This window comes from Falco naumanni, chromosome 8 (genome assembly GCF_017639655.2).
Source record: "Falco naumanni isolate bFalNau1 chromosome 8, bFalNau1.pat, whole genome shotgun sequence".
Classification (NCBI taxonomy): Eukaryota; Metazoa; Chordata; class Aves; order Falconiformes; family Falconidae; genus Falco; species Falco naumanni.
Window position 1 is genome coordinate 42211142 of NC_054061.1, and position 27474 is coordinate 42238615.

At 35.8% G+C, this 27474-nt stretch overlaps 1 protein-coding gene across 6 annotated transcripts in view; it reads right to left on the reverse strand.

The window, feature by feature from the left end:
* Positions 1-278: 278 nt before the first annotated feature.
* GRB14 (growth factor receptor bound protein 14) overlaps positions 279-27474 on the reverse strand; it is a 67284-nt gene continuing 40088 nt past the window's right edge. For all 6 annotated transcript variants that reach the window (XM_040602790.1, XM_040602785.1, XM_040602786.1 and 3 more), the window contains 11 exons: positions 22105-22226; positions 20218-20292; positions 13599-13736; positions 12421-12531; positions 12134-12229; positions 11476-11556; positions 9149-9265; positions 8981-9038; positions 8806-8893; positions 5041-5134; positions 279-975 (listed from right to left, as the gene is read on the reverse strand). In XM_040602790.1, the coding sequence (XP_040458724.1) occupies positions 829-975; positions 5041-5134; positions 8806-8893; positions 8981-9038; positions 9149-9265; positions 11476-11556; positions 12134-12229; positions 12421-12531; positions 13599-13736; positions 20218-20292; positions 22105-22226 (1127 nt within the window). In that variant the 3' untranslated portion in view covers positions 279-828. The remainder of the gene's footprint in view (positions 976-5040; positions 5135-8805; positions 8894-8980; positions 9039-9148; positions 9266-11475; positions 11557-12133; positions 12230-12420; positions 12532-13598; positions 13737-20217; positions 20293-22104; positions 22227-27474) is intronic.

Consider the following 27474-nt stretch of genomic DNA (forward strand, 5'->3'; position numbering starts at 1 on the left):
ATTACCTTTATTTTTTAAGGGCAATTGAATTTGATTCCCTCCCCAGCTCCCAACAATCCACGGTATTTAACAGGTTTCTGTATCTCTCTGTCTTTTGTTAGAGACTGTAGGTATAAAGTAAACCATGTTATGCGCTACATGATATTTTATGCATGTTTATACATATCATAGCCATGTAAGTTACACTCCAGCTCTGTATAAAGATGTAGATTTAGTCATTAGAGAAAAAAAATCCTTTAAAATATTATAACAGTAATAGCACAACTCAATACAAATAATCAGTGATAACTAGTTTTAATGGATTTTTCACTTTTTGTATGTGATAATCCTCAAAGTAGCATTCAAAAATATAGTGCAAAATATTTACTCATTTTATTTACAAATAAAATATGCAGTTCAGCTTCTTATCCTCACCACAGTTATAGTTATCCTTCTATGTGATTCATAGAAATTATGAGAAACATTTGAAGGGACAAAAAGTTAATTTTAAACCTAAGAACAAAGATCTTTCCCTCAGTTATATTTTTGTAGAAGTTACACAGTATTTTTTTTTAAATTGTTTTAAGTTGAAAAAAAAGAAACCAAAGAATTCCAAGACAACACTAAAGAATTACATAGGAAAGGTTTTATAAAACCATAGAGTTAATTTTGCTGTGACAATCACAAAGCAAAGTTCTTATCTATATAGAATATAATTATATTTTTTCAGCCTAAACATAAAATCTTTACAATGTATTGTTATTTCCCTTCTTACTACACAAATTGCCTTTAGGGGAAAAAGTATTCTAGTATCTTCTCTTCCCTCTGATGAAACAACAGATGCTTTGGTTAAAGAGCAATTCGTGCGCAATAGTGTTTTAACTTGCAAGGCAATACTCCTTTATTAAGTTGGTAGAATTCCACTAGCTGGATGAGATCAGTAAATCTGGTATGACCATCATCAAGGGTATAGAATAGCTTCCCGTCATCTTCCAACTGTAAAAATGGAAAAACAAGATAGAATAAAATCCTCTTTTGCTATGGTGTTGCTTCCTGATTGAAATACTTGTTTAAGAAGTCTTCTTGTAGACCAAGACATTCATAATCTTACTGAGAGAAGGAAAAATAAAATTATCATTCACAGCAAGATCAAAAATAAACAGCAGGAAAAACAATGCATTCTTTTAACTTCCCCTTTGAATTAAGTACACACCTAAGAGGAAAATATGGTTAAATAAGTATAGGACTTTTTTCTCTGCACTAGCATTACTACTTTATGCATTTGCTGTGGAATGATAGTTGGAGTTAATATGAACACTGAGTTTTTACAGAGTGACAAGAAACAACCAAGTTTCAACTTACCCATAGATTTCAACTTTTGCTCCATTCTCATTATGTGTGACTGCTACATTTTGTATCATTTATTTTGTAAGGTGCACTGAGGCTACACACTAGTGCATTGGTGTACTGGATGCTATTTTCTACAAAAGAAACCGCCCATGGCAAAAGTAACATGCTTGATGCAGTAGCATGGTCTTTGTTGTAGGAGAAAGAACTGCTGCATCTCCAAATGCATGTATTAGTATAAATACAGGAGAGAAAGAAGAAACTGCATAACATACTTTCAACTTTTAGAAGCTTAAAAACTTACAATTATTATTTCCGTATTCTAGGTTACTGAATGTTAGCTCGTGCACAATTTCGTGTATTGCACCACTGACTATACACTTGCTTGACTTCCTCTACTGCTGATATGTCTAATATCAAGAAGTTTCAGTACAATAGTGACTAATAAGTATTGATGTAAATAAAGGATTTTTAAAAAACTATTTAAACTACTTTAAAAAAAGAAAAGGGAAAAAAGATATTTTATAAGATTGAGAAAGTAGTGAACAGAAGATCCTGAAGTAGTGCTAGCATAGAGTAGCAGATGGTGTACTAAGGTAAGGTGCAACTATCCAACTTGAGTACAGAAAGGGAGAAGATATTAATTAGCTCTCTTACCTGTAATTAAGATTTCTCATCTGAAGCAGCTGTTTAACTGCTTATGACTCCTGGTTATTCTACCCCTTTGTACTATGTCTGGAAGTAGCTTGTAATTTATTTATTCTCAGGCTTCAGTCAATCCAGGTCAAACACTGCTAGTTAAGGAATTACCAGTGTGTGCATGTGTAAATTCCTGTGCTCCAGCCAAGAACCTGAACCTATCGGACTTTTCTTGTGCATGCAATTTTCCTGCCAACACACTGAAGACAAGGAAGAATTGACAATTCAGATGTTTGTTGACTGGATTTCATTTTTAGTTTATTTTTCCCCTCCAAGTTAATCTCAAACCTCAAAGTGAATACCAGATAGATTGCTAATTCTAAAGCAATCAATATTTTGCAAAGTAAAAACTCATGTCAAGTTTATGTTGCCCAGGAACATAACATCTTCTGCAAGCTAAGAAGGCTGTTATGAAAGAACATCTATTGAAAAAAAGCATCTCCCAGGAATTCATATAAATTATTCTTCTTTCACATGGACTACAGAACAGCTAATTTCAGGATAGACTACACTGAAGTTAACTTCTAACAGCTCAGAGCAGTAAAGCTGAAAAACACATTTAAGCTATCAAGTTCTCCAATTTTCACAGTATGGGATTGCAAATGTATCCCAAAGGTTTTCTTTTCAATTTTTTACAATCAATTCCCTGCCACCCACCTGCAATACCTGTTGTACATGTAACCAGTGTTAACATGATGGACCTGTTACTGTGGGGGAAGCTTGAACTGGCAGGCTGCATGCCCTATCTGAAAGGAGACATTTTTAGATGCAGTATAACCTGAAGCAACATAAAATGTAAGAGAGCAATAATTCATTTAGACACTGAATGATTTTTGACTTATAAAATGACCTTCTAAATGCCATTTATTTATTTATTTACATTTACTAGGAAAGTTTATCTTCTCTTCCTAATGACTGGGAAAAAAAAAGAGTTTAGAAGAACAGTAGGATTTAGAGTTCAAAAAGGCAGCCTTGATCTCCAACTAATAAGCTACCAGCTTACTGCAGTAACACAAAATGCTTTGTTTCTTAGAAAATGATAACTTCATTTAGATCAGCAGTAACTGGAAGCAAAACCTTTTCCCCCTCAAAAAATACTTTTCTGAATTTCTTGAAGAGTATTGTTCTAGCAAATGCAGAGCATGAATTAAGTCAGGGTATTGAGAATGGCATGAGGGTACTGAATGTGACTGGAAATTAAGACAGAAAGGAATTGAAATATGCCTATGTTTGGGGAACCAACAGTTTCCGTATTCACAGTCTCTCTGGATCAAGTTCTCATTACAGATTTTTTTTTTTTCCTGGTAACAAGCATAGGATAAATTGCTTTACTTTAAAAACAATAACAAAGTTTTCCTTTAAGCAAGACACGTTTTGCACTGAAGTGGTACATGTCTTCTAGACCATCAGCATGGAAAAATTGACCCAGATCTGTAGACCATCTATGGCAAAATAAAGAATTCCTGATTCCTCCAAAGATCTTATAACAGGACAGCAAGGTTTTTGGCATGTGTGTGTGTATGATTAATTCCTCAAATGCACTGCTTACATCTGCAGAAGAACATTAGAATTGACAGGTTAATTTTTTTGAAGGGAAGAGGAGAATCATCCAGCTCAGAGGAAACCAAAGATAACTGCAGCTTCCTGCTACATCTACTCTTAGAGAAGAGAGGGTGTGTTTCCTGACAGGGAAAGAAAAAGTGGTCTCTTAAATTTGAGACTTAAATGACATCCCAACGAAGCAGAATCATATAATATTAGTATGGAGTTCAGGTTTTCTAAACCACACAACAGTTATTCGAAAGTAAATACCAGAAGCAACTATAGTCAATAGAAGCAGAGAGATCTTATAGCTGGGATCCTGATCACAGAGCATATGCTGATGCTCGTATGGGATCCAGGGCATAGCTATCACTATTTAGGACGAAAGACTCTTCCACTGATTGTACCTATACACAATGAAAATACTGGGTAATTCTTTTAACTAACGTTGACTAACACCTTTGCACCTCCCAAATAATGCTTCCATTTTGTTCTACAGGAACTTTTTTAGGGGAGGATATCAGCTATAAGCCCTTGGTAAGGCATACAGAAATTTGGTGAATGATCATAGGGAATCTCCAGATCAGAATAAAAATGATGCCACTATACTCATTTCTACTGAGAAACAGCAGAATCTCCCGAAAACCAGTAGGAAGAAACATGGAGCTAAAGCATTATGTGGTCTGGAAGAAAGGTTCTTGTGAAAAGAGAAGAAAAAGCTCTAGTTCTGCTCAGTTATGTCAAGCATCTGTAGCTAAACCACATAATGCTTAAGTGTCTCTCATCTCAGGAGAAGCAGCCTGCAAAGAAAACAGCATAAACCACCTCTGCAGAGACTGGAAGTGATGGGGAAAGCAGGCCATTCTGGCAGGAGAACTGGGTCATATCTTCAGTGAAATATGATTTCTATTCAGGAAATATCAGCTTACCTACGAGCAACTGGACTAAATAAGAATATAATTTTTGTTAAAATTGACTCCCTGAAGGAGACTTGGACGTGAATATACCACATCAACATGAATTAAGAAGAGAGGTCAGCAAAAAATGTTTTACTCCAACCATTGAGAGAAATTGTCCTGAACAGATGAGTCAGTGAGAGATACACACACACATTGTAGACAGTCCACCTAAACAGATAACTAAAAAGAAATTGTGCACATATTAAAAAATGAAAAGGCAATATGACCTTTATTAATGTCATCAGGGTTGCTTCTATTCCAGTTCAAATAGATTTGTCTGTGTTTTCAAGACACTTTTTAGGATTTCACAATACTAGTCAAGCTTTATAACAAACACAAAAGCACAAAAATGTTCAACTCTGCTCATGAATACTACTTATTTTTAGTGATATGGGTATTAAGTTTACATCTTTCACATAACAGCAAAAGAAAAAAAAATTCCATCAATATTCTACCACAATTGTTCAGTTGTTTTCTTTTTGAAATGTATAGATAAACCAAAAGATTTACTTACTGGTACAATTTGAAAATGCTTTATTTTTAATCCATGACTCAGTGACAATACAAATGTTTTGGGGTTACTTTGGCTATCACGTACCAGGAATACCCTAAAAGAGATTGCAAATTTTCACAGTAAGATCACTCTGGAAATCCTTTTGTAAACATCTATTTAAAACTGTTGTAAATTCATTATAGCAAATATTAGTGAAATGCAAAAATAATAATAATTAAGTTATAGTTTTAGTCAGTATTTCTTTGCAAATGTGTCACGGAAAAGACTTTTTCTTAAATTCTTCCTCACCTTGTCTATTATGTGAAAAATATGCATTCTCAGAATAAATGACACTGTAGGCGTTAGTTTTTACACTGCATAGAATTACAATGCATCTCCTCATGCAGAAAAGCATGCTCAAAGTTAGGCCTTTGAACAAAATTTTTCTTTGGACTCTGTCAATTACCTAAATCACAAGCATTATAGGGAAAATTCAAAAGGTAGTTCAACAGCAAGTTTTCAGAAAAGGTAATGCAAGACATACCAGAATGATTTTCCACATCTGGCCAATAAATGCACACTTGCTTCTGCACATTGGCAAAATTCCCACTGAGACAGAGCTACACTCTGATCACTTTATGGCACCATTATTCAAATCACAACACTCTCCACGGCCAGCAGCATCACTGCAACTAGTTCACTGATAACTTATTCCAGCCAGCTTATGGACAGAGATAATTTTGCCATAATCCTGGTAGGATGATATGGTACAGGCAAAGGATGATTACCAATAAGAGACAGCTTTCATTGAATCACTGGCTTTGGGATATCAGCAGAGAACTTTGGAGGCCAGAGGGAAGTACTTGACCACAGCTTTGTAGTTGAGAGAGCCTGAACTGTTTGTACTGTGCAGGTGTGGAACAGACACAGCTAACCAATGGACCAGAGAAAGCAAACAGAGGCACAGCCACTAGTAAGGGTGCTCCTCTTTCAGGACACAAACGACGGGAAAGATGGACTTCCAGGTATCAACCTACTAGCGCTAGTGGCCACCTACTTTTGCCTAATCACATACCAGGAATGAGAGCACAACCACTACACAAAAAGAAAGGATTTCAGGAGAAGAAATCAGACAAAGGCTTACAGTGGATTTTCACTAACAGCATGGATCCAAACTACTAATTCCATCCTCAAAGTTTTTAAGAGTTCTGTATTTACAAAGTAAGAAAATACCTGGAATTAAGCAATTTGGAATCCATAATCATTAACATTTCTATCAAAATCCCCATACAGTCAATTTGTGAGCTCTGAGAGTAATTAAGTTATTAAAGACTGGTAACTGCCAACTCAGCGTAAGGCTTGTAAGAGCACACAAGCACAAAGACTTCTCAGCAGACTCAGGCTCTCCTAACAAGCTCTCTCTCACCACCTAGTGGCCTTTCACCCTCTCCAGGACACGAATAAAATTTTTCAAAGCACAGTTAGATCCTTTCCATACACTTACATCTTTTATATGTTTGTCATTAAGGAATGGCATTTCATTTTATTCTGAAAAATGACACTATAAGAATGTTCCACTTTGCGGATATCCAGTGGGGTCTCTACACCCAAATACTGGGATCCACATTACACAGTACATAAAGCAATCATATTGGATAGGACAGAAAATACAGGTTGATTAGGATTTATGTTCCCATTCATCCATTCTTTTAAAGTCCTTTTTCTTACTTTTTTCCTGTTTTAACAGCAAAAATAAGCAACATTTGTTCTCCTTTGCATAACAAGATCTTTACTTTTTTCTAACCTTCTCACAATAGACCTACTTTAGTTGTCAAAGAACTTTTAAAACTTGATTATGAAGAAAGGGTTGCAGTTCACCAAATCTTAGAAATGTTGATTGGAAGGGAACATTTTAGATGTGTTGGATGAGTCAAAACAAATGCTTCTTCATAAACTTATAAGGAAATTTGTGAATGGCATTTTGTCATGGGCCTTTTGGTAATGCTGTTATCCCATTCATCAATCAGATGTTGATCAGTTTGCAATCTTGTCAACTTTTTATCACTGAAAAGTCTTCAAATGTCCTTTAGGGGATAAAGTATGAAATCTACAATATTACTACACAAACTTCTTTAAGAAAGTTGGTTTTACACCAGAACAGTAGATGCAAACCTTGAGATTGTTGCTGTCCCTGATTCTGTTAGTGGGTTATCTGAGTACTGACACTACTGTAAATCCTTTATCTTCTATAAGCCATCATGAACAGCATATTTGTTGGTACATAATGGTATTACAGAGGTCCTATGACCTCTGTCATATATGCAGGAGATCTTACTGCTTGGAATCACCTTAAAAGGCTCAACATGGATTATTTTCTCTGCTCCCATCTCCAGCCTCCAGAAACTTAGATCTTAATATTCCCATGAAAAACTTCTGTATTTTTGGTGATAACTCATTCTTTCAGCCCATCAAAAAGCACAGCATTTGTCACATGCAGTAATGTATTGATGACTTCTTTGCAAGTCCTGAATATGTTTCTGACAGCATATGAACTCTCATACTACCATGTTCTAATCAATTCTAGACAGTCCACATGAGAGTGTCATCTTCACTAAAACCACAATGCATATCTATGAATAGAGCTAAGAATATAAAACAACACTGTACTGAACTAATGTTAGCAAGGTATGCAGTTTCTCATCCCAAACACCATTCCTCTTTACTCGCCAAATCTGCTGGGTTTCATTTAACAGTATGCATGCGTGCCCACTGAAATACATTGGAAGTTTCATCAGCCCCAGAATGATGTACTGCTCAGAAATACATGTTGGATTCACTCCCATATCCCATCTCTCTCGTGTAACAAATACAAAAATTAATGCAGAGTACAGAAACAGTTTCAGGATGATCAGCCAGGCTTAAATACAAGACCCCTGAAACTAAAAAAGAAAAAGAAAACATACAGAAGGTGAAGTCAAATTAGCCACCCTTGCTGAGTATGGCTGGTTTTGTCTCCTTTTCCTTCCCTAGAACCCTCTCTGCAGATGTAGAAAACAGTATTACAGTATACTCAATCTAAACCTGAAAGAATTTAACCAGTAATGTGATGTTACAGGTACCTAACTTGAAACAGATTCAGAGCAACTGAAGACTTTTATGCAATTACTCATTGAGCTAAGGAGGCCCAAGTTTACATTTAATACAGGAGTAAGTGTAAAAATACAGAAATGAAAAACAGGAGAACTTGAACATAAAATACCTACTTGATTTGTCATTTCTAAAAGTTAATAATTAAATGAGAGAAAAATAAGTCTTATCCTAATGTTTACTGTTTACCATTAAGGGATAATGCAATTTTTAGTAATTTCATGAGGAAAAGTATACTTTTTTCAATGGCTGTCCCTGCACAGTTCAGCTTAGAAAAATGTTTTCAGCCTTTCTATCATTCTTTCATCACTAATAAGAGATACAAAAGACACTGGTGCCAAAGTTGACAGTTTCCAGAGAATATTGTGCAAATACACAGCTCAAATGCCTGGCTCGGAGTGGACATAAGTAATCGGTCAGTGACAGGATCGAAGCATTAGATCACTACTTTATTGCTTTCACAAGATATAAAACAGAAACCACCTGATCCTAAGACAGCCCTATATAAAAGAATGTTTATTTCTATTAGGTAACTGCAAAATCTTCCTTCCTCCATCTCTCCCCTCGAAGTAGTATGTGAAAATACAAGTTGTTGACTAGAAATGTGTCTCAGAAGAGTTACGTAAAGAATTAACTTACCCATCTACAAGTCCATGCTGCAAAATAAGTCTCTGAGCCTCTTCTCTAGAGATTTTATGATGAAACCATGACTGAGATCTGTGTATAGCTGTGGAAATAAAGATCTTAAAAAAACATTTTGTCTTTATTGAAAGAACCAGCTATTGCAATTCTCTATCAATACAGTCACACATACCCATGTTAGATATTGCAATAGGACTACCATGTGAGTTGAGTCGTAGACACCCTCTCCTCTGTATGAGAGAGAAGTAAAAACATGATTGCAAAGCTTTTTTGTTTTAAAAAAAAATTAAAAAAAAAAAAATCAGAAAATACTATTCTGATAAAGCAAAGGTGTTTATACCCGCCATGCTAATCCTTCTTCAACTGCAACTGAAAGGACTTCTGTTGGATTTTCTATAATTCTGCTTCTGTTTCCTGAGAAATCCATTGCTACTAAAGAATTTTCTGAAATGCTTCTCTGCAACAAAGAAAAATAAATTTAGTTTGTTCACTTTTTAAAAGATCTGGTATTTCAAAGTGAGCTTCTGAGAAAACACATTTTGTAAGTGGTGTTTCAAGTATCTGCAGTGTTTCCCACCAGAGCCAAACTCATTTTACCCTGGGGAGCATTTTTTATTCCAGTATGCTGCTGCAAAGCTCGATTTTACAGTCTGCCAGGGCATATCATCTTTTTGCATTACTGCAATGGATGATAAATAAATGGCTTTACCATAAACTCTATTTATATTTTTAACTATAACTAGCCCTTTGCATGTCAAAACATCACAAAACTGTAATTAAGTTGTCAAAGTAACAGAAAAAAAGATAAAAACCAAATTTTTTATTTATAACCATCAAATTAACAAAGATTTGAAAACTTTTGATATAAATACGTCAAATTTATGTATTTTCCATACAAACTTTCACTCAAAGTTTACCACATTTAAGCATTGAAAACAGCCATTTCTATGGGGTTTAACTTCTATTTTAACACAACCCTTCTGACTCTTATCACAGACTCAACAACTGTATGATCTGTTTTGAAAAAAATGCTTCAGGTTTTTCTCCAGTGAAGATAAAGTTTGTAACAACAAAATAAAAAGCACTGAAGTTTGGCAAAAGTCTTAAAACTCACCAAAATCTTTCTCATAAACCAAGGTTTACAAAATCAAGTTTAATACGGATTGTAATGACTAAAATGTTGGCAGGCACTGGAATGGCAAATAACTAGAACATTCTATCTTTCTAAAAGTTAGTAACATCTGGAACAGAAGAGGCCCAGATTTCTGTAGAGTTAGCAAAGCTTCCCAGACCAAAACCAAAGCAGGTCTGTTTTCTTCCCATTTGGTTACAAGCATGAATAGAACTAGAAATGTAAGACAGCAGTTCTGTCGTTCACTGTAATTCTTGACACTGTAGTCTAAGGTTTGCCTGAATAACTGCAACCTGTAAAGAACTTTGCAAAATTGTAAAACCAAGGGCAAAGTAAAAGAAAGTGTTTGCCTCTAGGAGAGTGGCGAGAGCCCCTTGTAGCTGATACGGCTGTGAGTTATTGAGGAATGTGAAATGTAAGTGGTTCCTGTACGAAGTTTGTTCACTAGCTTGTGTGCTTAATTCCCAAGTTTATCCAATTTGCTGTTTAATTCGTGAATTATACACAAGTAGAAAAACACCACCATGCTTAATACTTGTTATATATTCTGCCTGCGTTAGAGGCTACGTGAGCTAAAATGCACACAACATTGCAAGAGGAGAGAGAATTGGTAATGGCTTACAGATCTGTTATAAAAGCAGCAGCTGGCTATTGTGACAGCTTTACACAACATAAAGTAAAGACAGTCAGTGTATTAAGCACAATTTTGAAGCCATGCTTATTAGCAATATCACTGAAAACTATTTTTGTGAACACCCAAAATAACAAATGTATATTTTAGGCATTTTAACAGCAAGAACTATTAAAAAAAAAAAAAAAATCAAAAAATCCACTGTAAAATCACTGTCACAAGTCCTGGAAATGTAATTTTTACCCAATTTAGCCAACAAAAAACATAGAAGTGATGCAAGTTATCCATGAAAAAATCTGAAATAAAATGACGAAAAAGGACAACCTGATCCAATCCCAGCTATCTGACTGAGGAGATGGGCTCAGCATCTAGTATAGGCTGTTGTTCCTCCAAAACCCAGTTCTGCCAAATTATGGTGTTCCTCTGAAGCCCAGTCAGTATTACACCAGCTGAAATTAACCTCAAGTACTCTTTTATATTTTTTTTTAAAAGGAAGTATTATTGTATACTGAAAAGGATTTGTTATAGCTTTCTTATTCATCATTTACAGCATGTGTAACCTTAAACACTTTGCTTCTTTTTTAATGCATTTATATTCTGCTGCTCTGTTTTCAAAATCCTCTTTCCATTCTTTTTGACAGTGATAATAAGCCAATGAACTCCCAAAATACTGGAGATTTCACAAAGGGAAAAAGCCTCTTAACTGTTCTGAACCACCCAATCTGTGTTAAGTAAATTAACTAATTAGCTCTAGTCAACCCTGACAGCCCTAAAGATTTTGGCAAGCATTCGCACATGCAAAGATTTGCAGGATCAGGTCAGTAGTGTAACTGACACAAGTTACTTGAAAATAACATGATTGCAGAAACAAAGTATTTATTCATGGAGCTACTGTGGGACATACCATAGGTGTTACATTCAAAGGGCTGCAGCCACTTCTACCTTGATATGGTTGCATGTAATTCTGATACAGCTGCATCCCATACTAAAACCAGAAAATAATATGGTTAGCATTTTAAATTATAAACCTAAGCCAAGTAAATTTTTTTCCAGATGTAAAAGATAACACATGCTTTTTTTTACCATTACAAATGAGGAACAAATGTTGCTAGGATAAGAAAATACACGTCATCATTGTTGCTGCTGCCTTCATAAATGTTCGCACTGAATTAAATACAACCCATTTAATACACCAACTGATCTACCCCTATTTTGTCACAAACAGAGACATTTTAAAAATGTTAAAGTTCCCTCCTTGTGTATTCTCGTTGCTTCGTTCAACACTACTCAACAATCTCACTGAACATGGTGACATATAAGCATATGCTTAATGTGAAGTATTTGCAGGACTGAGGCTTCAAGACATTATTCCATCCCTTACAATGATTCCAGTACTTTGGTTTCTCTCTGTTTGTTGGGATGAAGAAAAATAAACTTTCAGAATACAAAAATGATATCGCTCTTGCATGGGAGCCTAGAATTATGTTACTCCTCTACCACACAATATCAAAATTTCACATAATAAATTTAAGCAAGAAGTTAACTCCGTGTAGGAAAATTACCTTAAGCAACCTAATTGCTGTCATCCAACAGGTCCTACTTTGCTCATCATCTGCACAGAGCTGTTTCAGGTCTCTGGTTCCTCCTGATTTGTTAGGCTAGAAGGCCACAGCACATTTTTTTTAGCATTAATGCATATCTTGAAGATAATACCTGTTGAAATAAAAGCCACTAATTCTCCTATTTTATAATAGACAGCTGAATATTGTTTTCAAAAACCTTAAAGAAACTTAAGCTTACCTAAAAACTGTGGCTTGCTTTAATATGTATCAGAATAATAAGCTTGTACCTTAAAGCTGAATCCATAGTTTGTCGGTGCTCCAGAAATCTTTTTGCCTGTCAGAGACATGTACATATCACTATTGCTGAATTCACAGAAAAACTGCAGATGCCTTGGCTCCTAAAAAGAAGAGCAATGTAATACAGTTAGACTATTTTTAACCAGCCTCTCTGCATAAGAAACTCAGAAGAGTATAGTAGTTATCCTGTTCCAAAATACAGTCTTACATACTGCAATTTTAACTGTGACATCATGAAATCTAGAAAGAGACAACTCAATATTAATGTTACAACGCAGAGAAAAACCACCTCAAACTAGTCAATAAGTTCACTTTTTCAGAGAGAGATAAAACCAAAGTACAAGTGATATAATTTCTGAGAAAACAGCCACTAACTTCAAGCCACAATACTATTACAGTAGGAGTCAAGTTTTGAGCGTAGTATGCATTTCAAGCATAAAAAAACCCCCAAACTTTCATAATCTGAAAAAGAACATGCTGTAATAATTACTGTCCGGTACTATTTCTAACCATTAACTCCATCCTCTAAGGTTAAGTCAAGGAAGCAAACAAAAGAAATTTGCTGAAAGATACAAAATCAACTCAATGAATGCTCTGGCAGTTAACACAGAAAATTCAGAACATGAAAAAAAACATTGGTTTAAGTGATTTATGTAAAAGGTGTCTCAATTCCAATGTATCCTGTTTAACATAATCAGGTTTAAAGTACTGCCATCAAAAAGATGAACTAGTGAAATGAAAAAATGTCTGAGAACTCTCAAGATCTTCCTGTAGAATCCTTTTATACAAAGGTTTTTGTTTATTTTAGATAATGAAGTATTATGTCCACTTTTCAGCACATCTACTTATACTTCAGAATTTTAACTACTATTCGAAAATTCATTTTAAAAGGGTACTCTTAACTGATTGAGAAAACATTAACCAGAAAGAAGCAAAGTTATCAGGCAAAAAGAAACTACTGTTTCTAAGACAATGCTTTCCCAATTCTATATCTCAATATCTCTCTAGAATTTTTCTATAATAAATACCTGATTTTTTTCCCCCTTTCTATCACTGTAAGTTGAAATTCAAATTTTGGTTATTGTTACAACAAATGATAAATACATATACATTTGCTTTAACTTCACAGTTCCCTTTTTTTTTTTTTTTTTTTCTCTCCTTTCCTTACCTTAGATGTACCTTTAGTGGAAAAATAAAGGCCAGATCTTCTCAAAATAAAGTACAATTTTTTCCACGATTTTTTTCCCTGCTCCTTTGCATGCAAATAGCCATGAATCTCAGGATACGTGCTGGAGCTTAGGAACATCTGAAAGAAAATATCAGACATGAGTTTTTCTTTTTATCTGAAACCAGCTTTCTGTTTCATTAACATACTGAGATGCGACTAAGGGGAATAAACCCCTAAATCCACTGCCACACTACAGTAATTCAGTTATGATTGCATCTAATCCCATTAAGAGTACCTCTGATTTGAGGTATGTAGAATTTAACACAACTCCAAGGTATGCTAAGCAAGTTACATATATATAAGGAACATAAAATTTGAAATGAGAGCAGAGCATTAGTTATGCAGTATGTTGGCTTCAGCAGCAAAACCGGTGTAAGAAGTTCTGATCCCATGTCTCAGACCCTATTTATGTAAAAATCCAAATCAATTCTACCAATTCAAGAATAAAAAATTACATCCCTTCCTCCCCACTGTGTTACAAACCAGCAAAGGGATCTGAGTTTAAACTAATTCAGTAAACAAGTCACAAAATCTGAATCACAAAACCATGCAGGTCAGGCAGATATTACCATTTCCAAAAGGAGGGAACAAAGGTTTCAGGACCTGAAGCAGTGCTTAAGTAGGAGCCTTAGGAGCTTTTTGAACCAAAAGCAGGAGAGGCTGAGCCAGTTATCAAGACAGCTCCTGCCTCTACTCAAAATATTCAATGACTTCTCTTTAGCCATTTGAACCAGACATCATCACAGTGCCACACAGCTATTACTTTGCTAAAACAAACTACAGTCTGCAGAAGGACCTCCTAGAAGCTGGCAACTTTTAATTTTATTCTAATTCCATGTAATGCATTTTTATTGCTCTTCTTCCAGAAGAACTACTCAAAACTATGACACATCTAAAAATCTTAACCTAGAATTCTTCAATTTCCATATATGCAAAAGAATCGATGTTATTACAAAGCTCTTCAAGGAACCTTGCCCCAGGCTGGCCTGCCATATCATAAATAGTATTTATGATGCTATCTAGGCTTATACAGAGGTAGGGAACAAAGGATTTTCTGGTTGATATCTGTAGCTTTCGTTGCTGCATTTTCCTCCTGTTCACTGCCTCTACCAGAAAATCTGATTTGAGGACACAAAGAAACAGTTTACCAGGCGAGAGACAGACTGACCAATACCCAACTGCAGCAAAATGATGAAGTGAACGTGATTTTGGAAGTACACCAAGATCTCTGGCCACTAAATAACGTAGTCCAACCAAGATACACAAGGTTTCTTTCACTTTTCTTGCCTTCCTTCCTACCTTGCAGTCAGATGCATACTGTACCACCTGCAGACCAACCTGAGCTAATTAAATTCAGCTGGTATGAGTGCAGCAACATGGGCAGGCTTCATTGGACAGGGAGTGCACTAGTCCACAACCAGGAACGCATTATGAATAGCTTCACAGCTACTCACCTGAATAGCTAAATTACAATAGGACTAGGTCCATCTATCTATAAGTGCTGCTGACACACAGCTGCATGCAAACGCAACATAAGCTATTTCAGCCACATTGAAACAGACAGGTAGGTCCTGGTAGGTGTTCCAGCCTGTTAATCTTCTCATTTGCCATGTATTAACAGGTTCACTGATGGTGAATATAAAGGCTGAATTGAAAAAGTATTTTAACTCCGTAAACAAAAAGTCAAATGGAAGCTTTAAGGAAAATCTAAAAGAGTCAATGTATGTAAAAACAAAAGAGCATCTTTTTAGGCTTTAGTGTCTCTGCTGAAGATGCAACGAGTGGTTGGCTCCCAGCCAGCACAAGTGTCTTCCCCAGGATTTTTGCCATAAGTTTCAAACCAGAAGCGCTGTCATGAAAAACACTTTTCTTATTCAGCAGACCAAAGTGGAGAAGCAATACAAGGCTCAGCTTCAGCAGTCACTGTTGTACCCATGCTATGAGTTAAAATAAAGTAGTAATAATGCTAGGAAAAAGGCAATCCTAGATCCATCTTTTTCTTTCTAAGACAGCTGAGGACTGTGTGAGAAAATATAACATGAACAAGCTGTAGTCAAAACCATTAACTGTCAGAAGGAATGAGCAGTAAAAATATTTCACAGTGAGCACTGAATGTCTGTAATAAACACCTAGAACTAAAGACAGTAGAAAAGACAACTTCCTTGGGTTTTTTGTTGTGGGTTGGTTTTGGTTTAGTTTTTTGTGGTTGGCTTGGTTTGCTGGGGTTTTTTTGGTTTTTTCGGTTTTTTAACCTGTTTATGCAGATAAAAGGTAATCAAATTAAGACAAAACCAAGAAAAATAAGAAAAGTCCTTAATATAGGAAGAAGTGGGGAGTCACACAATATGCAGAAATAAGCTTGCACACTCTCCCTCATGCAATAAAATATATATCATGATATGTAGGGTGGTGTCAAACTTCACCATGTCTTTCAGATACTAATACATGACAGCACCAAGGACTTGACTACAATTTGATTAGCTGTAAAACCAACCAATTTAAAACCAACCTGAACAAAAAAACAAATAGATGTCTTTTGTTGTGAAAAATAAACCAAAATCAAAACAAAGAATTAAACCAATAAAATGGAGAAAAAAAAAAAAAAGAATAGGAAAAACATTGCACTCTTAGATGAATATAATACAAAATGCAGAAATACTAGATGTCGCTGAATGTAATAAAGACTGAGAGCTGCACTCCTAACTGTACAGCTTATTTGCCTGCACCTTCAACATTTTCAATGAAAGAATGGTTGCAGTAGTGGAGCCAACGCTTCTCGAGCACTTCCACGCTATTTTCGAGAGTTAAAGAAGCCAACATCTTCCTAAGACTGTGAATCAAGTTTGAATTTGATGACTGATTACTTCAAAGGCGTCATGACAGCCAGCCATGATCCAGCCCAGTGCTACTGGGAATGAGCAGGATTTTCTCCTGAACCTGCAGATAAATTTTGAGGGCACCAAGTAATTCCAATGATGAACTGATACTGAGTCTCAGCACTGTCTCCTATAGACTCCAGTCAATCTCAGGGGTTTAGACTGGGAGAGAAGCCAGCAAAGTCTTGAGTGGAGGGTGCTGAAAGGCAACAGGCAGACCAAAACAGACCTAGGAGATTGACAGGAGACTGAAATTCAGTGCATGGCTATTTCAGCCTAAAGACTGGAATAGAGTCAGATGAGGAGCTACTCAGGAAAAGAGGGACTTGCTGTGACAGAGAGATTAAAGAAATGAAAGCCTGAATCTTAGACCGGTGAAGGCAGAAAACAGGAACAACTACGGACATGGGGCAAGAGATGGGAATGGGGAAAAGGCAAAAGCAAAAGACGCTGTCTGTAACTCTACCTTTCACAAGATTATGTGTGTTTTTCTTGGTAATCCTTTTCTGTCTTTAACTTAACTTTTGTGTATATAACATTTTTTTATCTTTATTTAAGACAGACATATGTTCCCTCTTCTAATATATTCTACAGCAGGTGCAAGGTTTTTTTCATTGCTCGAAGATGGCTTAGAGATGCGCCATCTCAAATAGCTTTTTTTAATGTATTCACATTACACGTAAAAAGCTATAAGAAAGAAGCAGCCAAATTGGTCAATAGAAGACTTGAACTCTGAACTTCAAGTCTACCTACAGAACCTGAATATCAATTGCATTTATTAAACAAGGAGGAGGAGGAGGGGAGGCGAATAGATCTACTCTTAAAGCAAAACCAGAAAAAAAGTGTAATTACCCAAGTAATTTCAATCTTCTATTTTGAAGACATCACTGTTAAATTTAAAACACTGATTGACATACTTCATAGTGAAAAAAAATCTGGTACATATATAATTAAAGATTAAAAAACAGGTTTAAAAAAAATCAGAGAAATGTTATTCACAGGCAAAAAGAAAACAAAAGAAACTCAGGATAAAATCTTGATCCTTCAAGGTAATATAAAAAAAAAAAATGTATTGACTTCAGTGAGGTTAGGATTTCACCTACTAACTCAGGAGGACTCAATTCTGTCAACTCTGTGCTGTGCAGTCTATTCATTTGAAATGCTTTCATGAATAAGAATATAAAAGGATCTACTATGCACAAGTACATCTGAAATAAGTGTTGCTCCAGTAAGGCTTGTTTTGAACAAGTCACAAGCCCCATTTAAAATCACATTGAACAACAGTTTCACATACCAAGTGAATTAATTTGTTGCCCACCTGTGAAAGTTGTTAATTCTCCAAAAGCAATCACCGAAGCCATCCCAAATTCAGAAAAAAAAAAATAAATTCATTACTATGGGGAGAGGCCTCAGATTAAAATCTCCATACTACATTCTAAAACATCCAATTTGCAAAGATAACCTAAAGCAAGTTCTAAATGATCCATAGTCATTATCCCTGGAGGTATTTAAAGACTTGTAGATGTGGCACTTAGGGACACGGTTTAGTGGGGGACTTCATTGTGTTGGATTAATGGTTGGACTGAACAACCTTAAAGGCCCTTTCCAACCTAAATGATTTGTTTGATTCTATACTGTCTACCACTAGACATATACTTACAACGTTCTGTCTCAAAGCAGCCATACTGTAAGCGATATAGTGACACACTTCTTTTTAGGTTAAAGATTTTCATGGCAGAGATTAAACCTCTCTGGTATACATAGACATTTGGTACATGTCAGACCTAGTAATTTTACTTAGCACATACTAAATGGGTAGAAGACAGGTAAACTTTTTCTTGGTTTTGAGGGTGTTTATACGCTCTGATTTAAAGTCATCAGCCAAAATACTCAACTCTCACTTTCAATGAAAGTCAAGAAAAACATACTTGAAAAACATTTTACTTGCTTACAATTCAGTCCACAAAAAGCTATAAAAGTATCACAAGTGATTTTTTAATCACTTGTAAGCATTGAGTTGTTAAAAGTAATGTCTCTCTTGATACTTGACCAAGCACATCACAAATAATAATGCAAGCCCATTAACTTGTCTTAATGAAAGTTTCCAAGGAAATAGCAACTCACTGTAAACAATTTACCCATCGGCTTCTGCTGAAATGTGCATAACGGCTGCACAATCCACAAAGGGATTCTCTACTTTGTGCCTAGTAAGTTTCATTTGACAAAATACAATTAAACAGATAATACAACATAAAATAGCAACAGAGGAGAGTTCGCAACAAATTCTTCAAGCTATTAAAATGGGATATAACTATACATATTTAGAATGATTCCTAATCTTACCCACAAGGTCTGCACACATTCTATGTATCACAATATGGCCTTAAGGAAGTTTTTTGCAAAAGTACATGGCAAAGAGTTTCATTATAGAAGTCTTTATTATTTTTTTCAAACTACCAAATTATACTTGTGAGCAAAAAATACTACGTTCCATTAACACAGAGGACAAGATTTTCTAAATTAAATGTTTATGTTAGACTGCAAAATCTATTTGCTATTTAGGTAGCAAAAGGGAACCAATTTTCATTAGATATGCAACATCTTTTGAAATTACAAAGTTTTTACTTAGGTTTGTAAAAATTATTTATAGTATATAGCATGTGTTAATGAAATTTAATTTGAAACATTTTTTTACTATATTTGGGGTAATCTTAACCTGCTAACATCTGCTTCTGTAAGGATATAACTATTGAATGCAGAAGAATGCTTTTAGAATTAGTTCTTTGAATGTTTTTCATTTACCTATGGGTGTTAAGCTATATAGATGCTAAGATTATGCATCTATTATAAAGATGTAAAAAAACCCCCCCGTCATTTATTTCTTTTTTTTTAGTTCTGCCTTAAATATCTTGTGTTATTTTGTTGCCTTTCCAATCATTCTTTATCCCCAAAACCCACACATAGGGCGGTTGTCTTAAGACCAGTGAAAGTTCTTCTATTAATTAATTTTTCTAGTGACAAGCAAACAAGAGTGATGTGTACGTTTCCACCTTTATTACTCATTTTTCCCCTCTTTGAGAATTAAGACGATGATCCCTGATATGGTCATTCTGTGAAATTATTCCCACTGTAAATTAAATTCTTATGTCCACTTAAAAGATGACTAACAAAGAGTGACCTACTATATTTCTTTTTCGAAGGCTACAGTAGCCTTCAAGCTAACAAATCATACTAGTCAGTCTAAATTTTGTATTCTAAATTTTTAAGTTTAACCATTTAACTCTTTTTTTATATCTATTTGTAACACATTACCGGTTCCTCAGTATTCAACCAAGGCCTTCTGTTAAGTGCATACTAAGTAATGCAGCACTTCACCTTTTTAGGAAACAGGGTCTTTCACCTGAAAGACCAAATAAAGATATCAACCATTTTTACTGCATTTTGTCTGGTTTAGCAGTCTTTGACTCTGAAAGAATGTGCAAGTTTCCAAGTGTGGTCATACAATAACTGTCTGGAAGGGTCACATCACTTCATATCTCATAAGGAAAAAAGTTATTAACCATGGTATGAGTTATTCAGAACCCAGCAACAGATTCAACAGTGACAAAGAACGATGCTCATACAACATGGACAACAGAAAATTCTGAGCTCTACTGGCTCATCTTCATTCAAAGACTACATACCTGCAATATCCCAGAGTGGCTTACAGCTGCATTGGTCTCACTTGGAAAAGATATCATATGATCTGGAAAAAAGCTCTGTAACAATAATAATTTGTATCAAAGTTCCATTAAAAAAAAAAAATTCCTACCCCTTTTGGATGTAAAATTATAGTTATCAGTGCAGTACAAGACACAGCAGATTCTCTGATCCAATAATTCAAGCTTGCCTTAGTATCATTCCTAAATTTGTAACATCCTATATAGTATTTGCTGAACAGCTTAGAATTTGAGAGAACATGAGTGGTCTCTGGAAGCAAGAGGGTTTCATACACCAGTGCAAGTCATATTGCAGTACTTGGCCCTTGGTGGTGTTTCCTAACTTCCAGTGATAGAGAACAGGTCCTCTCAGGGTTTTGTTCTGTTGTCCATTTCACGTGATATGAATATGAATTAACATCAAAATCTGACTATCTCAATATGGTGTGGTGAAGAAGTCCATGTTTAAAGTGCCAATTTCATTACAAAGGTAAGTCCAGGGGGTAATTCAGGGGACAGATCTGCAGCTCCAGAGTTCAATACAGTCACGCAGATATGAACCCACCAAGAGTTTGACCATTGCTACCAAAGTTTTTTCAAAGCTTTGACAAGTTTGAAGCTAATATTCCCTTGACCATCCAACGTTCACTGACTTTAATTTTTAAAAAAAACTGAACTGCTGGTAGGGTTAATTCATATTAACTCATTTCTGATAAAGAGTTCTTACTACATGTGGAACCACAGCACCCAGAAGAATGACCTAACAGGAACAGGACTTGGATTAGCCACAGCTTTTCATGCTGGTCATAGATGCATGTCTGCCACGCTCCATTGCTGGTTCCACCCACTGGTTAAACAGTACACAAATACAGCTATTCTTCGAAAGCTTCTCTACTAACTGTACACCATCTCAAGTTCAGACTTTTTCACTAGCACAGTGATATCTCCCTGTCAGGGGAGTACAGGACTCGTCCAGTGAAACACAGTTGGGGCAAGAAAAAATCCTCAGATCTCTTACCTATTTTTGTATCTTAATATTTACTTTTTCACCCTTTCCACAGGTACATAATTTGAGTTCCCTTCCACTTTTCACCTTTCAAGTCCTCACATATTTCTCCTATTTCTCGCTTTGGCATCTGAAAAGAGCTGACTTTACAAGAGTCAGCATTAGGAGCGATCCCAATACACCATGCATTTCAGCAACCAGATGGTAAGCCAGGACTGCTTCCATGGTCTTTGCCATCAGCCAAGGTCTCAATCAGCAGCATTAACCTTTGGCAACATCCTCGAGTTAGGAGTTGTCCCTGTTCTCTTTCCACTCCTGCGTTACGCTAACTTTGGCTTCACTTTCCCTTCTTCCTAACAGGTTACAGCTGCTCATGGCCTTTTGTGTCATTGTCATCTAGCTATCGCTGTGAGAAGCTGCTGCTGGGCAGTGCTGAGCCATAACTTTAGACATTCACTTTAAAAGTTAAATCATCTTTGCTGCAGACGTCCCTCCTCACACTGCTTTATTTCATATTTTGTTGCAACTTGATGGAAACTTCACTCAATTTCAAAAATTTTATTTTGTTGCAGGTCTGTGTGCACACGTCAATAAAGTTAAACCTATGTCTGTCTGCTTCACCCCCCAAAAAAAAGTACAAACATGGATGATTTACAACAGCAACAAAAGAACCAGCCAACAGTTACATGCACTACAATTATTCATGTATATACAAATATTCATATATCCTACATGCTCCCTTTCAATTATTGTTTTTGACTCACGTTACACTAACAGCTTTACACTCTGCCTATCTGCATAAAAGAAAAGACTATTTTGCAGCAACAGCATTTGCACCACTTCACAGATATAATGTTAAGACTTACCAGTGGACTTTTAAAAAACTCATACTTGGCATAATTTTTTCTAAAATACAGTTTGTTTTCCTCTTCCATTGCCCAGTTTGACTGGACTTCCATCACTAATTCGTGATCCTCTATAGCTCTTCCTGTAAAAAAAACAAACAAATTAAAAAAAAAAAAAAACACACCAATACGTAACCTACATCTAAGAGCCTAAGAGTAGAAGGTGAAAACACAAAGGTCAGATAATAAAAATATTATTAAATTAAATGAATTTAAATGAATACAAAACATAAAACAAGCAGTTTGAACAAGTTCATTAATCAAGTCCGTGTTACACCAAGTTACTGTTCCACTTCAGTAGGGTCCAACTACTGAGGTAGGTCACACATGGGGGGGTTGTTTGGGTTTTTTGTTATTTTTTCCTTCTACAGAGGCAGCTGAGGGCTTTATTCCATTTCATGGCCAAACCCGTGTTCTCCCTGCAGAAGCCAGGCAGTTCCTGCTGTGTGCTGCATGGGGCAGCAGGAGCGTTTCAACCACTCACTCAGCCCATCTGGGGCATCAGGAACATCTTCTAAAGTTCCTTTCCCTAACACTTCTTTCTCTAATGCATCATTTGTAAAGTGAAAGTTATCTGCAATATAGAAAAGCATTAATTTTTCTCTTCTCCCCAGGCCCCTACTATGTTCTGAGGCATTTCTAAAACTGCAAATGAACTTAGGGCATATCAGCGTTTCAATGTTTTTTGCACAACCCAAGAATACTGAGAATTATAGTAGTCATAGAACTAGCATATGTAAAAGGAATGGGAAAAGTAAACCATGGGAAAACAACAAAAAAAGAAAACAAAAAAAAAACCAACCTCCAAGTTGAATCCTACTGTGTAGTTTGGCTTTGCAGTGGGTTGAGCGGAAGAAAAGGCAAAGAATTCAGTTATTTGTACCACAGCACTGGCATTCAGAATTGGTGTTCTCCCTGCTTGAGACTGCTTCTGCCACTCAGATTCTTGAGTGAATGTTTTGATTTTACAGCAAAATGAAATGCACTTATAGGAAAGACACAGAATTTAAGAACTCTCCTGTAGATGTGTTGTGCATATTTATGTGTTGCATACTCAGTAATGCAATAGAACTAGTCACAGTACAGGTAATTAAGCATAAACCCTGAAAGATTATGGATAATTTCTGTACAAGACTACTTGTACTACCTTTTTTTTTTTAAATAAATTTCAGCAGCTTATGAAGTAATGTTACAAAAAAAAAAAGATGAACATGCTTCCAAAAGAGTATACAGTTTTAGTTGCTAATTGTACTTTGCTGTGGACTCAAACTAATGAGAATAAGATGGGATTTGAACAAAGTTGTAATTTTATTTAAATTATCATTGATACCTCCAAATTTAAATTACATTCCAACAATGAATTACAGGTTAAGAAAAGGTTTGAGATCTAAACTTCTGTCTCCCTGACAATTACAGGGTTTTAACATCCAATTCTGATCATGGTTTCAATGGGAAAAGGCAATTAAAAATATATTACAAAAGCCATGTAACTCACAATTTTCTGATCACATTTTCTCTACTTCATTGCATTATCATAAGGGATCTTATGATATACTTGACATAAATGTTGATGCTTTCATATAACTGCCTGTTAGAAATTTTTTTTTAAATCATAACAGGTAAAAGAATAGTATAGATTTTTTAAAAAAACTTAATTAAGCATAAGATTAAATTAAAATAAACAGTAAATTTTTGCAAGTGGTCCTGGCTAAACAAAGAACCTAATTTTCATGAAGTGTAGCATGCACAACCTTCTAAGAGATAAAAATTTGAAATCATTAAAGTCTCCTAAGAACTACAGGATCTTTTCATCAATCTCTTGCCACTTCTTTCACCAGTCACTTCTTTAATGCTGCCACACTGTCCAGTCTGGTGGATAACAGCCTTATTGTAGCCTGCAAATCTGTAAGCTTCTTTGGGAAGTTTCCAGCTAGCAAATTTACAGACAATATGCTCATGGAGCTGAATTTTAGCTCAGTAGGAAAATATCAAGTTCACAACAAGCAGAAGATTAAGCACTGTCATAATCTACAGATCAAGTAGGGCAAAGAGAAACTTCCATTGAATTTAACTCATTTTTTTACTGATTTTAACGCATTCTTGAGCCCATAAAGACAGAGATTAAAAATACTACACAAAACATACATTTTGTAACTAGATAAAATGAAGCAAACAAAAACATAAAGCAATTCAGAAAACAAAAAATACTCAAAAAATACTGAAAGAAAAGTGAGCATTTTAAAATCTTGTACAGGCTGTTCTACTGCAGAACACATTCTTCAGATGCAAGGGTAAAGAGACACTAAAGATCTGAAGCTCTTACTCAAAACCAGAAGGTTTTTTTCCTTTCAGTTTTATAGAAAGGAAGTGCTCCTCTGGGATGACATTTAAAACTCTTCAATGTTTGGCATTGTGACATGTAAGAAAATACTATTTCCTCAAGACTTACTTCTTGGTACAAAAATAAGACATTCTGCATCACCCCAAAGGGTAGGTAAGGATGCTGTTATTTATTTTTTTAAGTGTGACATCACAGAATATTTTATGATTGATTCAACTTACTTGAAGGAACTGAAACACATGAGTGCCTGCCAAAACACAGCCCTGTAATCAAATCCCTAAATATTGCCATGAAAAAGCTTCGGTTTAATTAGATCATTTTTTCTCTTCCAGATGGACTGGAGAGTTTCCACCTTCTTCTCTACCATCTTTTATCACTACTATGTCTAACATGAGGAGCACCTGCTACAGTCCAAAACAGCTTCTCCTTAACTATGGAAAGTAACTGTGGCATATGAAAGAAGATTTAATATTGAAGTGCCTGACAGAACATATTTCAAATAGCCTCCTCTTTAACCACCCAGCGAGAAACCAAATTTAAAGGAAATAAACAGAAAATCCATTGCTCTGTACTTTGTGAGCCTTCCCACAGGCTACCTAAAAGAACGCAGACAGTGAAATCAAAATGAGACTGAAACACAACAATGACATGCCTGGCCAAGGCACCGTCACCTACTCAGAGAGGAACTCTGCAGTCTTTTGAGTTGCAGAAGCTGATGGAGAACTGTTTACAGTCAACACAAAAAAAAAATTCACTAGACAAGGAAAAATTCCAGGATGAAGACAGTACTTTCCTTGAAAAGGAGAAGAGCTATGGAAAACTGTTCTGTTTCCACAGCCTGCCGTGTACAGGGCAATTACAGTGGAAGTATGGGACTCCAACACCAAGGTACCTGGTGGTAGGGATGACATGGTGTCATCCAAATTTACTCATACCTCAGCTGCCTCCAGTAATCTTAGACCAGGTAAAAAATGTTCTATTTCTCTGAATTCAATAGCTTGGGACAAAAAGGACACATACCAGAAGTGCACAGTTCTGAAATGTATTGCAATTTATAGTGCTGTTATAAATGTTGTACATCAGATATTCAAAACAGAGCCCAGAGTACTGCGAAACATCAGAGCTGGGTAGGAAGGCTGAGCATCCCTGGTGATGAGGCAGCAGCAGCAGGCTGTGCACAGCCTGGGCGCCCCACAGCCAGCAGATGGGGTGCACCAGCCAGCAGCCGGGGAAGCAGCGCAGGTGGAGGAACTATCTCACCTGCCCACTCGCCCCACGTCAGCACCACCTGGTCAGCACTTGCCATGCAATGCAGTGAGGACACAGCCACACTCAATGTGCAACAATATAGCTCCACACCAAAGGGCATACAGGTTTGTGAAAACAGGAACATGCAGACCATAGATTTATGTTTTGGGTTAGGTGGGATTTTTTTTATTATTTTTTTTTAACCTTCATATGCAGATATCTCCACACAACAATGAAGGCACAGTCTGGTGATGTAATTAACGTCTGTCTTGATTAAAAGCAGAACGCTGTGCTCAGCTCACTAAGATTCATGCAATTATATCTAATTCAGGAGTATTCAGACAGCTGTTAGATATTAAAGAAAATGTTCACTAATTGATGAATGAATTATTAATCCCCATCATACTGGAATTTACACAGACACTCACAGTACTTCTCCTTTCTATACCCATTCATTTAACTTGAAAGCAGGAAAAGGCTGTCCAAATTTCCATGGATAAAACATACAACAGAATAATAAATAGCAGACAGTCCAAAACTAAATAATTTTAAAAATATTTGTTCGTGCTACTCTTCCAGTGCTGAAGAACAGACTTAATGCAAGTCAAGATCAATATGTTAAACCTTTCAAACAAAACCAGATCTAACAGTCTCATAGAAATAAATCCTTTTTTTTTATTATTATGTTTAAAAGATATCTCAAGTTGATCCTTTCCTTGGCTAGTAATGTTGAATTGCATCCTCATAATCTAGGAAATAATTTTATTTAAAAAATGAACAATTCATCTTTTTCTGAAATTATGCCCAAAGCAGCTGAAGCAATCAGAAAACTGTACAGCAAATGCAAGTCTTCAGACTTGCTTATCAGCAATTTTGAGAATTTCAGGATGTTAGGAAAAGAAACTTCACTAATAATTTGATATTGAAATATTTCAAGAAATCCTTCAGATTGAAGAAAACACACTATTTGACAAAAAATGTATCCTGCAAATAAATAAAGCTGGAGAAACAATGCCACTATTGTTCTGGCATGGTTTGTTAGAAGTGTCTTCTTCAATAGTTACTACACTACTTAAACATGAGCCACACTATAAAATATAGAAAACACGTCTACTATTTATATAATAGTGTTGTCTAAAGCCATTTTTATACCTCCTTTTCTGTAGCAGTCAGTCATTTACAGCCTCGACCCAGATTTAACTCTGACCTTACTCTGAGCTGGAAGCATCTTACAACTGATACATTCAGTGCAAAAGGTTATAAATATCTTTGAAATGTTACAAAGCAAGAAAAATATTTCAAAAATGTCTGTGGCTGCCTTCATAGGATGAAGGAGCAGGAAACGGCAGAAAACAGTTTTAGCTTTTGTAGTTCATCTTTAAAATATGGCTGTTAAACACAGTGTAGCCAGAGATGTACAGTCATGTTTATTTTACACAAATGCACCAGTCCAGACTTCCTAGATACATACACAGGGAGTTTAACAATAGCTTTTAGCCATATATAAATATTGGGTGGGGTGTGTGTGTGTTTGATTTTTTGTTAGTGGTGTGTGGTGGGTTTGATTTTTTTAAAATTGTCAGTGCTGGAGTTAGCAGTTACCAGTGCAGTCTCTTCTAAGAATTACAGACTCCAAGTTTTCCATGTATTTAGAATGTGGGAAGGCCTCAAAACATCCTCCTTTTTAAGCCACACTTTGCACTACCAGCTGAAATTGCCCTTTAGGTCGCGGAAGAAGTACT